Source organism: Myotis davidii, unplaced genomic scaffold (genome assembly GCF_000327345.1).
Source record: "Myotis davidii unplaced genomic scaffold, ASM32734v1 scaffold332, whole genome shotgun sequence".
Taxonomy (NCBI): domain Eukaryota; kingdom Metazoa; phylum Chordata; class Mammalia; order Chiroptera; family Vespertilionidae; genus Myotis; species Myotis davidii.
In genome coordinates this window covers 6,396,386-6,408,115 of record NW_006285779.1, presented here as the reverse complement: position 1 = coordinate 6,408,115, position 11,730 = coordinate 6,396,386, and the positions used below count along the sequence as shown (strand labels likewise).

General features: G+C 46.3%; 2 protein-coding genes across 4 annotated transcripts in view; one reads left to right on the top strand and one right to left on the bottom strand.

The window, feature by feature from the left end:
• The window catches only part of PI4K2A (phosphatidylinositol 4-kinase type 2 alpha), a 34,577-nt gene extending 28,079 nt beyond the window's left edge, over positions 1–6,498 (top strand). The window contains exons 6-9 of the mRNA XM_006756593.2: positions 1,243–1,342; positions 2,094–2,227; positions 2,717–2,776; positions 4,110–6,498. Of these exons, the coding sequence (XP_006756656.1) occupies positions 1,243–1,342; positions 2,094–2,227; positions 2,717–2,776; positions 4,110–4,271 (456 nt within the window). The 3' untranslated portion in view covers positions 4,272–6,498. The remainder of the gene's footprint in view (positions 1–1,242; positions 1,343–2,093; positions 2,228–2,716; positions 2,777–4,109) is intronic.
• Positions 6,499–7,678: 1,180 nt separating this feature from the next.
• AVPI1 (arginine vasopressin induced 1) overlaps positions 7,679–11,730 on the bottom strand; it is a 7,943-nt gene continuing 3,891 nt past the window's right edge. The window contains exons 1-3 of one of the 3 annotated variants that reach the window (XM_015559366.1): positions 10,376–10,441; positions 9,246–9,542; positions 7,679–8,265 (exon numbers count right to left, since the gene is read on the bottom strand). In XM_015559366.1, coding sequence (XP_015414852.1) covers positions 8,106–8,265; positions 9,246–9,542; positions 10,376–10,413 — 495 coding nt within the window. In that variant the 5' untranslated portion in view covers positions 10,414–10,441 and the 3' untranslated portion in view covers positions 7,679–8,105. Of the gene's footprint in view, positions 8,266–9,245; positions 9,543–10,005; positions 10,081–10,375; positions 10,442–11,730 lie in introns of those variants that run through there. The other 2 variants (XM_015559367.1, XM_006756586.2) reach the window with 2 other exon arrangements.

The window sequence follows — 11,730 nt, the reverse complement described above, 5'->3', positions numbered from 1 at the left end:
AGCCCTCCCACCAGCACAGCCTGATCGTTCACTGGTGGCATCCCTTGGCCTGGCCTGCGGGGATCGGGCTGAAACCAGCTCTCCAACATCCCCCGAGGGGTCCCGGATTGTGAGAAGGCACAGGCCAGGCCGAGGGACCCACCGGTGCACAAGTCCGTGCACCGGGCCTCTAGTATGTATATATTGTGAAATATTTACCACAGTAAGGTTAATTAACATATCCTCATAGTTTTTTTAATTCCTTAATAGTTCTCAAATTTTGTGCATCAGAATTACCTGAAGAACTTATGAAAAATAGTACAGGTTCTCCCATTATGTTGGGTAAAACTCAGGATTTCATATTTTGAATAGGTATCCTAAGGGGTTCTGATGTAGGTGTACTGGACCCACATTCCCTGAACCTGAAGTATGGAGCCAAGTAGATAGTCATGAGAGTGTCTGACACGAGCTGTCACAGGTAGCCTGCCCCATTTTTTTTGCATTTAGCTCTTGTCCTTTTCCTTTCTATGGATCACTGAAGCAGGGAACAGACTCCCTTGTGCAAGAGCAGCTGTTATCTTCCATGGTCCTGTTATCTCACTGGAAAAATATGGTCACCACCAGTGAAGTGGCATCTGAGTCAAGGTCCCCACAGAAGGACTTTAACAAACCAATATTTATTTGTTTTTCTTGTTTTCATACCCTCAGGAATCTCATTGCCTTTCCCTAGGAGGAATGGCTTATAGCAGTGATGGCGAACCTTTTGAGCTCGGCGTGTCAGCATTTTGAAAAACCCTAACTTAACTCTGGTGCCGTGTCACATATAGAAATTTTTTGATATTTGCAACCATAGTAAAACAAAGACTTATATTTTTGATATTTATTTTTATATTTAAATGCCATTTAACAAAGAAAAATCAACCAAAAAAATGAGTTTGCGTGTCACCTCTGGCACGCGTGTCATAGGTTCACCATCACTGGCTTATAGTTATCTTTTCTTATTGTCATTTCCTTTATTACCAATGACTGTTGGAACTCCTGGGGAAGTGCACCTTTTCTAAGGTGAGAAAGGGACTCAGAACCTTGAACAAGCCAAGTCAGAGGTGTCATAAATGTGCTAAGTTCAGAAAACAATGTGGGAACTAATTCAGAGGTTGACTAAGGATTGGTGCCTGAGCAGGATGAGAGGGGATACCTTGCTACTACTTTAAAGGACCTGAGGCACATGGGACCCTCAGTATTTAGTCTTTCTTTGCTGTTTAGGACACAGACTGGGTGGTGGTGAAGGAGCCTGTTATCAAGGTGGCTGCCATTGACAATGGGCTGGCTTTCCCCCTGAAGCATCCTGACTCCTGGAGGGCATGTAAGTCTCAAGACTACTGTGTGATCTGGCTCATCTTTTGCTAGGTCACCTTTTCTTGCCTGTGCAAGGTAGATAATACGTATATTGTAGGATTGTCCTAAAAATTAATGAAATAAATGCAGCTCATGCACTTTAGTGCAATGGTTGGCACATGGCAATGACTCCATAATATAAGCTACTATTATAATTTTTACTATATTATTCCCATTAGAAGCATAGAGTTTAGTTTTCTCTTTGCTGTGTATTTTCTCATTCTTTCTGAGAACTATCTTTTAAAAAATGTATTCTATTAAAGAAACAAAAAAAAAGCAAAAATATATTCTCTTTGTGTTTAAATATAAGCTTTCAGTGCTCTGTCTTCCTTGTTACATCCTGGAAGCCAGCTCTTCCTGCCCTGTTATAACTGAGAAACTTTTAGAAAGAGGAAGAGATACAGGTAGGGGGTCATTAGCCCCTTTGCAGCACTAGTCTTTTCAGGAGTATCTCAGTGTCTCAGAGGCAAGTCATTGATTCTACACAGGCTTGCATCTTGGAAGGTCATGTACTAGTAATACCTGGGAAAGAACACAAGCTCTGGGATTAGGCAGACCTGGGTTTGAATGCTAGTTCTTTCACCTACTATGTAACCTTTAGGGTTCACAGCTCTTGTAATTTTTCTGTTGTATATCAAGGAAGAGGGTGGATGGAGGACATAGATGGGCAGGGATTTTTTTTCAATACCACATTTGCTTTTGATCTTTCTTCTTTTCAGATCCTTTTTATTGGGCCTGGTTGCCCCAAGCAAAAGTCCCATTCTCTCAGGAGATCAAAGATCTGATTCTTCCAAAGATATCTGACCCTAACTTCGTCAAGGACTTGGAGGAGGACCTATATGAACTCTTCAAGGTTAGCCCTGGAAATGTCAGCCTTATAACGATATAGAAGAAGAAATTCTTAAAGGTTTTTCTAATTGGTCCTACTACAAGCCAAGAGAGCATGGCTAGCACCCTTCTGACTTCTGTTAGCCAGTGAAGAGCAAGATTCCCACAAGGGATAGCAGGATCTAGTTTGGATTAGTAGGGAAAAAATTGGCAGCTGTGATGAACCACACCGGGGCGTGTCCTGTGGCTTCAGTGTATCTGCAGAGCTCTCATCTTCAAATGGAGCCCTGGAGCCTCGAGTTCTTTAGAGTTAATGAGACGCAGGACAGGATAGTTACTTGTTCTCTGTTTCCCCAACTGTGAAACAGGGAGTTCTTGGGGTGGCAGTTAACTTCACTAAACCTCACAAGCCTTGCTGTAGGTTTCTTTACCAGCAAGTTTCCAATTGGGTAGGAAAATGGGTTCTTCTGAGTAATTCATTCAGGTTCCACCTCCTTCTGCCCTTCTTTTGCAGAAAGATCCTGGTTTCGACAGGGGCCAGTTCCATAAGCAGATTGCTGTCATGCGGGGACAGGTGAGCCTGGGACATCTGGTGTCAACCCTGGGATCTCTCTGGGAGGGTTATATGCTCATGTTGAGTAAATATGTAAAGATTGTATTTTATACTTTTTTCAGTCTGTCATACATATTTGTGACTCTGCATTTACAAATGAGAGAAAGGTAGCCCTCCCCAGTCTCCCACCTCTTCCAGGGTACCTGGTGGTTAGTGATGTGCTTATTGTGTGCTTACTTCTGTGCTACATGCTGGATAGTTCATTGGTAAATTTACCCAGTGATCCTGGTCCACCAGTAGTTGCTCAAGGCAGACCATATACTATGGTGATTAAGAGCTAGGTCTAGAGTTAGTCTGTTTTACCGCTTACATGGCTTTGGACAAGAGCCTCTACTTCCTTGTTTATAAAATGAACAGGAATAATACTTTGCAGAGTTGGCTAGAGGATTACACAAGATAATGCATATTAAATATTTAGTAAAAACTATGCCTGGCACATGGTAAGCACTCAGATATTGGCTCTGGTTATAATTTCTGTTATCATTATTTCTTCTCTTTCCACTTCACCTTCAAAGAGAGCTAAGAATCCCCAAGGGCATTATTTTTTTAATAGATTTTTATTGATTTCAGAGAGAAAGGGAGAGGAGAGATATAAACATCAATGATGAGAAAAAATCCTGGATCGGCTGCCTCCTGCACGCCCCACACTGGGGACCAAGACTGCAACCCAGGCATATGTCCTGACCAGGAATCGAACTATAACCTGGGTCATAGGTTGACACTCAACCACTGAGCTACACCGGCCAGGAAATTGTTTGTTTCTTATCCCTTAAATTATTAACTGATCCCATAGTCTTGGGCATTTATATAATTTTCACTTTATAAACAATACTGCACTGTATTGGTTTAAACTGTTTTGTGCATGTCCACACTTGTTTTCTGAGTCCTAAAAATGGAAGTGCTGAGTCAGAGGGCCTGTTTACGTTTAAATTTCTATTGTCCACTGGCCTTTTTGAAAGGCTGTCCCACCATCCAGCCCTACAGCCATGTGTCTGAACCCTCCCCAACTCTGAGTCACCTTCTTTTTCTGTATCTTTTTCAACTGGAAGGGCAAAATATAGGAGATATTTTTTGTAATCTTCATTTTTAAAATGACTAGAGAACTTTCTATTTTCTATATATTGCCCACTTACAGTCCTACTCTTATAGATTATTTGTACAGTTTTCCATTAGCATGCTGTTTATTTATTCATTTTTTATTGATTTATAGGAGCATTCTGTCTGCCAGTCTCCCTTTAGAGGCACGCCTGGATGCCTATGCTTTTCCTTAATTTATCTCATTTTCCCACTGCAGATCCTAAATCTGACTCAGGCCTTGAAAGACAACAAGAGTCCCCTGCACCTGGTCCAGATGCCACCTGTGATTGTTGAGACAGCTCGTTCCCACCAGCGGTCTGCTAGCGAATCCTACACACAGAGCTTTCAGAGTCGGAAACCCTTCTTTTCGTGGTGGTAGCCCAAGAGGCAGACAAGAGTACGTTGTCTGAGACTTGGGCTAGGAGGAAACTTGGGGAGCGGGTTGCAGGAAAAGCCTGAGAAGCCAGTAGAAATCAGTGCCCTTGAGAGCCCTCCCTCTCTGCTCACCTCCCCCCTCAGGGCTTTCCCAAGCACAGGGAGAAGCACAAACAGAGCAACAGCGAGTGCTGGTGGGCTCCCCTGAGTGCTGAGGAAGGCTGGAGCTCCCTGGAAGGAGCCAGATGCCCAGGAAGGAGCATCTGCCTTCCAGCACCTCCTGAGGGCAGGCTGGGAAATTCCCTTTCCTGGTGAGACCTGGGCGCTGTTGCAATTCCTCATTATATTCTGCATCAGAAACAAACAAATAACAAAAATTTAAATTATTAGCAAAACCCAGGCAGAATCCCAGATTCTTTCAGAAACCTCAAATCCAGACCTAGATTTGCATGGACCCAGACATTCAGATGCCTCCCTCTCATGGACCAAGGCAGCTAGGTTACCCGCATTCCTGGGGCAGACAGAAGCGGTACCTTTCCTTTGAGATTTTGCCAAGTCTTCTCTTTCTCCTCCCATCAGTGCAGTAGGCTGACTAAAAGCCTCCAAATGCAATTTGCATGGCGGGGGTACTTTTGCTCTAGACCTCCTAGCAGCTCTGTATATGATCCTATAGATCAGCTCTGCTCTCTGCTCTGCTAGGGATCCAACCTCTCAAGTGCAGGCCTGCAACCTGCCTATCACTCAGGTAAAGGCAGGAGGGAGGACGTGGACTCCCCGGCATGTACAAGTGATCCATGTAGCCTGAGTGTGTGCTGGGAACTGTAATTGGTCTATGGGCAAACTTATCCCCGTCTTGCTTCCTGAGTCCTTGGCCCTAGCCATAGGCGATAAACTCCCAGTCCTCTCATTTGTTCCCGTTATTTTAGACGTTTCTTTTCTCAATTCTGACTAAGGGGTTCAGTTTGGATTCTGGAGTGGGTCTCAGCTCATAAGAGGACGGGATATCAGGTTCTCTTTATGCTACCACTGCTGCTTGGTTGAGGTAACAGGCCTTGTGTTCTGCTCCTAACTGGTAGCTGTGCTTTGCTCCCTCACTTTGTTCCAGGCCAATTTTTCCATGGCTTCTTGAGAAAAGCGGGCCCAAAGCAGAGAGGCCTTCAGACTGTTCCCCAGTGCCAGTCCAGCTCAGTGCGCTTCCTGCTTCCATGTCTCTCCCCTCAGCTATCCCCTTGCCAGGTGCCCAAGCCCTTTCTACACCAAAGCAAAGAGTGGCCCCCACAAGGGAGAAAAGAGGGTGCCATCTGTAGCTCAGGAGCAGCTGTATGCTACCGGATGCCCAAGTTTCTGGAACCCTGCGATTGGTCAATCAGCTGTGAAATAAACTATCTTGAAGGTTTGAGAAACAACCAAAGAAAGGGAGCGAGGACTAGGTCTTGTGCCCTTTGCTTGCCCATCTCCTGCCATCCAGGAGACAGAGTGGAGATGTGCAGCTCTCTCAGAAGCGGGGCGAGGCTGCCCTTCCATTCCAGCCCCTGGAGCCAGCTTATCTTGGGCTTCCATCCAGCTGACGGGAAGAGTCTCTGGGAGCTGGTGTGCATGCCCCATGGACAAAGGCACAGCTCCCTTCACAGTCCCAGTCAGCCAACCTGGACACTAGCCTTGGGGACCATGTTTTTGAGAATGCCTGCCCTCAGACTGCAGTAGTAGGGCTCCCAGAAGTTGGAAAGGGGCCCAGGTGTGTTTAGCTCTCCACAGACATCTTTGTATAAATGTGTGGTAAAGGTGGGTATCAAGAGAGCCTGAGGATTCTAATGAGGAACCTACTTGCTCTCCCCAACCAAGCAGATCTGCACATTGCCCTCATCCAGACCAGCTCTGTGGGAAGGAAACTGGGTCTAATGTAAGAGGGGGCTGGTCCCAGTCCTGGCAGGTGAGAGAGTGGGAGGGGCATCCTTTCCTGGCCTCTCTGCTCTCTTTGAAACCTGTACTCAGGTTGCCTTGAATGTGGACTTTGCGAGAGCCAGGGGTCCAGAGTGCCAGGGCAGGCTTCTGGGTGGCACTCATGGAATGGCCCAGCCCTCTGCCAGCCATAGGCCCTGTTCCCGGTGTCAGGGAGTAGAGGCTGGGCTGTAGTCCTCCTGCCTCTTACTGTTCTAATGCACTGTAGAAATTGTATGTAATGTATTTAAATCAATGCAAATGTATGAATAACAAGTCCAATTCTGACCTTTTTTGTCTAGTTTTCTTTGGTGGAAGGAAGACAATGTAGAATGAAATTTTAAGTACAGAGAACCCTGAGTTTCCGTGAGTTGCTAAGACATGGCTCCTGAGTCTATTTCCCTCCAGTGGGGGAAATCCAGACCCTCATTTCGTCTCAGTGCTCTGAAAACCAAAAATTTTTCATAACTTAAATTTGACACCAAAACTGACCTGAATCTACATGGAAGCTATTTGTAACCATGATGAATCCCTAAGTGTGAATATTTGTTGCAAAAATATTAATGTTTTGTTATGGGATATTCCCCTATGAGGGATGGTACAGTATTTGCACTGACTACTTCTGCAAATTAAAAAGTTCCCAACTCATCTAGTCACAAAGGTTTGGAAGGAATATGGACAGGCTTCTCTTCTCGGCTGCGAGAGGGTAGCCCTGCTCTGCATGTGCTTGGAGCACTTGGAGCCCTGTCTTCAAAGTGATGGATAATCTAGCGCAGTGGTTCTCAACCTGCTGGCCCTTTAAATACAGTTCCTCATGTTGTGACCCAACCATAACATTATTTTCGTTGCTACTTCATAACTGTAATGTTGCCACTGTTATGAATCATAATGTAAATATCTGATATGCAGGATGGTCTTAGGCGACCCCTGTGAAAGGGTCGTTCGACCGCCAAAGGGGTCGCAACCCACAGGTTGAGAACAACAGATAGGATGGGTGGGTGGGGAGCTGAATGGGAATGACGTGGCATACTTCTTTTGAGGATCACCTTAAGGGTTTTCAGGCTATGCGAACCTTGGAAAATGGAGGAGCTCAAGAATGATTGGTTCAGCTGTTGACCCATCTCAGGATGGTTGGCCCATGAGGTTGAAGAATCCAGCTGAGGAACTGGCACCCATTACTGTGACTGCAGGCTCACTGCCCACTCTGTAGAGCTGACTGTAATAGCTTTCTCTCTAGAGCTGGCCAGGGGCCAAAAACCCTGTCCTCTCCTGTGGCTCAGGACCGCACAGAGCTGCTTCCATCTCCCCACCTGACAGCCTCTGGAAAAGGAAGCTTGGCACAGGGGCTCTACGGATGGTGGTGAGAAAGCAAAGGGGGCCAGCCCTATTTTCTTCTTCCTGGGAACACACAACCTTCCCTGCAATGAGCTCAACCCCTCACCCCCCAGCTCCGGAGTATCGAGACACACACAGTTCTTGGTGCAAATGTTTTTATTTTGCCACTTAAACCACAGTTTACTTGTGTGGCCTGACAGGGACAGGGGTGTAGGACAGGCTGCTGGACCATGGGTCATAATACAGGAGGGTTAGTAGCAGGAGTGGTGAGATGCTTGGTCTGAGTGCCTGTTTCTTAACTTCCAGGGGAATGTCATGCAGCCCAAGTATAGTGTTAGGTGGGGAAGGGTCAAGGCAAGAAGGGTCACTGTTGCTGCTCCTGGTGAGGAATGGGTCCCACACACTTAGAGCTCAGAGGATATCTCCATCCTCTTCTGAATTGAACAGCAGCAGCACGTGGGGCTGTCTGCCTCCAGTCTCTTCCTCCTTCACCTTCCCGGGCCCTTGGGCCAAAGTCCCTATGATTCCTGGGGAAGATAGTGCCATTCCCAGCCCCTTCCCTGGATCAGTGTCTGATCTGATGGAGGTAGCTTGTGGGGCCTGACTTCCTCCAATTCCGGCGGATCCTGGCACTTGTCCTCCTAGTGTTCAGATACTGATCGCTGGAAGCCATCTCTGTGGCACTGCTCTGTGGGTCAGCCAGTGGATCACGGGGCTCTGGGATTCTGCAGGGAACAAGTGTGGGATAGGTCAACATCAATAGGAAGGACAGAATGAGGACTAAAGAGATTTTGGTCATGTGAACTAATAAAACACACTGGGACAAAATGAGACCAGGGCTCTGGTCTCGTCTCTGCCTGCTGAGAGCTACATGACGAGGCAAAACTTTCAGATTTCTATAGAGAGTAGGACTAGATCAGGGTGTGCAGCATTCAACGTTTCTCCAACTTCCTCATCCTGTACTCAAGACAGACACTGTTATCAGTCATATGAGACTGGAGGAACCAAGTATTCTTACTAAGGTGTATTAAGTAGCGATTACTAATCAGTTGGAGTTGATATGGACCAGATGATCTCAGAAGGCCTGTTCAGGTCTATTGTTCTGATTGTGGGCTCCACAGAAGTCAGTGGAGGAATGGAGCCCAGAGTGTGCCCATAGCAGTTGGTTAGGCCATGTGGTTCAGCTCGATCGAACAGGTGAGGACCCCTGTTCCTGGGCTGGCAGTGATCTAAGCAAAGAGCTCAATGACTAGGGAAAGTTTGGGATAAAGTTTCTCAACAACTGTTAACTTTTGTTGCCCTCTAGAGTACTTTCCTATGCTATATTCTCTAATTCCAGAGCCAACATATTCATCAGGCTGACTTTTGAATGTTACCTATTCTTTAATAGATAAATTGTATTTTTTACCCCTTCCAAACACTAGTCCCTCCTATATGGTTAACAATCACTGTGAAATAAGGTGGCACTGATAGGATCCTGGCACCCCTTCCCATGGGAGTTCACATGGTCATATATGACTCCAATAGTAACAGCAACCTTTTAAGTGCCAACCATGTGGTAGGCACTGTGTAGACCTTACCACAACCCCAGTGGTAGGCACTTTGCATGAGGCTGGGTCAGTAGCTCCAGGCCTCACAGCCAGGAAATGGTGAACGAGCATCATTAGTGTTCTCCCTCCCTTAGCCCTCACTCCCAGGAACCTACCTGAGCCGGCTGCAGTGATGTAGCGAGTGGCCCAGGGATTTCTGCCTCGGAGGCCTCTTTCTGCGCAGCCTCCTCAAGGCCTCCGCCACACGGTGGTCCCCTGCACACTCCCAGATGATCTGTGCCCGTTCCTCCGCCAGCTGGTCCCCGCTGCGCTGAAACAGACTCTGGATCTGCAGCAGCTCCGCATCCTGGAAGATGTTGGCCGAGGCCTGCTTGCGGCCCCGGGCCTCAGTGGGGGCCTGCCAAGGGAGCGGCTCGCTCACCACAGAGGCTGGGGTGCCCATCCTGGGTGCTCTGAGGAAGGAAAGCATGGAGGTCACCAGCTCAGCAGGCCCTTCCCAAACCTGGGGCTCCTGACTAATGCAAGGACTTCCGGTGTTTCTGTTCTTCAGGAGCCAAGGTAAGGTAAGTCTTAAAATCACTTCGATTTCCCAGGGCAAATACTGTTAATAATGATAGCCAAACTTTATTATGAAGTGCTATGTGTCTGACATGTGGAAATTTAAGAGTCAGAGACACCTCTGAAATAAGAGTTGTTTATCCCCACTTTACAGATGAAGGAGTGTGACTCAGAGGTTAAATGACTTCCCCACAGTCACAAAGCCCCATGTAGGTGCAGAGCCAGGAGAACCAGGTCTGTCTGGCTCTAAAGTCCAGGCAGACCCCACGAACCCCAGGTCCTAATAACACCAGCAGCAGCAGCAGCTGAAGTGTGGTGAGTCAGTGTGTGAGACACCACTGTGAGAGCCATAGTCACCTGGCGTCACTGACATGTGAACACAGCAGCCCCATGAGGTAGGTACTTTCACCCCTCACTTCACAGACGAGGAAACTGAGAAAGAGAATGCAGATTTCTGATGGTGAGGCCCAGACCCTACAGTACAGAAATAGAGGGGCTGTGGAGCTGGGTTGCCTGGGTTGGATTCCCACTTCTGGCTACCTCCACCACTTACTGGCTGGTGACCTCCACTCACAGCTCCTTCCTGTGTAAATGTATCAGCTGTGCTAACTAATACCTACTTCTTAGGTTGCTGTGAGGACCGAATGAAGGCACACAAAGCATTAAGAACAGTGCTCAATGTTCTATTCTGCTTTTCCATCCATAAAATTGACAAGGGTTATCCCACCTCCTATCTTCAAGACTCTCGGGATGAACCAAGTCCATACAGGGTGAGGCAAAGGTAGGCTTACAGCTGTTCATATAGAAAATAATACAATAATTAATACAAGGATAAACTCTATTTCTCGTCCTCACAACTATAAACCTACTTTTGCCCCACCCTATATAATTTAGCAAACAGAATGAAATAGACCAATCAGATCTACCGTCCAAAGGACCACTGAGAGAAAGGGGCAGGAGAAGACATTACATGGTCGAATACTCTGTCAGGGCAGAGGCTGAAACAAGAAAATCGATAAAAGTTACACTCATGTCAATGTCCTCCCACCATATCCAGGAAATGAAAATTAAATCATCTTCCTCAGTTCTAGACAGTTCACATTGAATAAATAAAGGCATAAGAAGCTCATCCACCTTATCCTTGTTTCTGGTACAACCTGAAAAATCCATGGCATTGGAAAACAAGAGACAAGGAAGACCAAAGACTTTGGCATTATGCAGAACTGGGTTTGAATCCCAACTCTGCCACTTGCTTAGCTGTGACCTTACGCAAGTTAATCAACTTCTCTGAGCCTGTTTGCTTAACTGTCAAATGGAGCCAAAACCACTTCTCAGGTTTGGTGTAAATGAGTCTAGTATGGTACCAGGTGCCCAATAAGAGCTAAATAAATGCAAATGCCCCTCTTTTTGGCTTCCTTGACTTTTGTGTTGGGTCAGAAGAGTGATGTGGTAAGAGTCCTTTCCTCCAAGCAGTCTAGCCTGAGCCAGCTGAGAGCTCTGCCCCTCACAGCCCTGGGCCCAATGGGCAAGGCCTGGTTACTAAGTCAGACCTCATTCCACAGCTAGCTACAGACATAGCTGTCAACCAGCAACCAGTTTGAAAAGGAGGTAGATAAAATGTACATGCTCACTGTAAAAAACAAACAATAGAATCATAAATAAAAGCACTACTGGTTTCCTATCCTCAGCTCACTTGCAAAAATAATCCTTACTCTCATCTACCTTTTGTTCTCCAGAGAATTTGAACCATGTCTTCATCCCATTCAGACATCCCAGATAATGACTGTCCCTTCCTTACCCTGGCCTTCCCTCATCCTCACCTCAGGAGCCACCTCCTGATTCCAGTAATTTTTACACTCCACTGTCCTAGTTTCTAGGCCTTCTATCATAAGAACCTACTCTTTAAAAAAAAAAAATATATATATATACATATATATATAATATATATATTTTATTGATTTTTTACAGAGAGGAAGGGAGAGGGATAGAGAGGTAGAAACAATGAGACAGAAGAAACACCCATCAGCTGCCTCCTGCACGCCCTCTACTGGCCGGTGGATATTTAAATGGGAGGAAACCTGG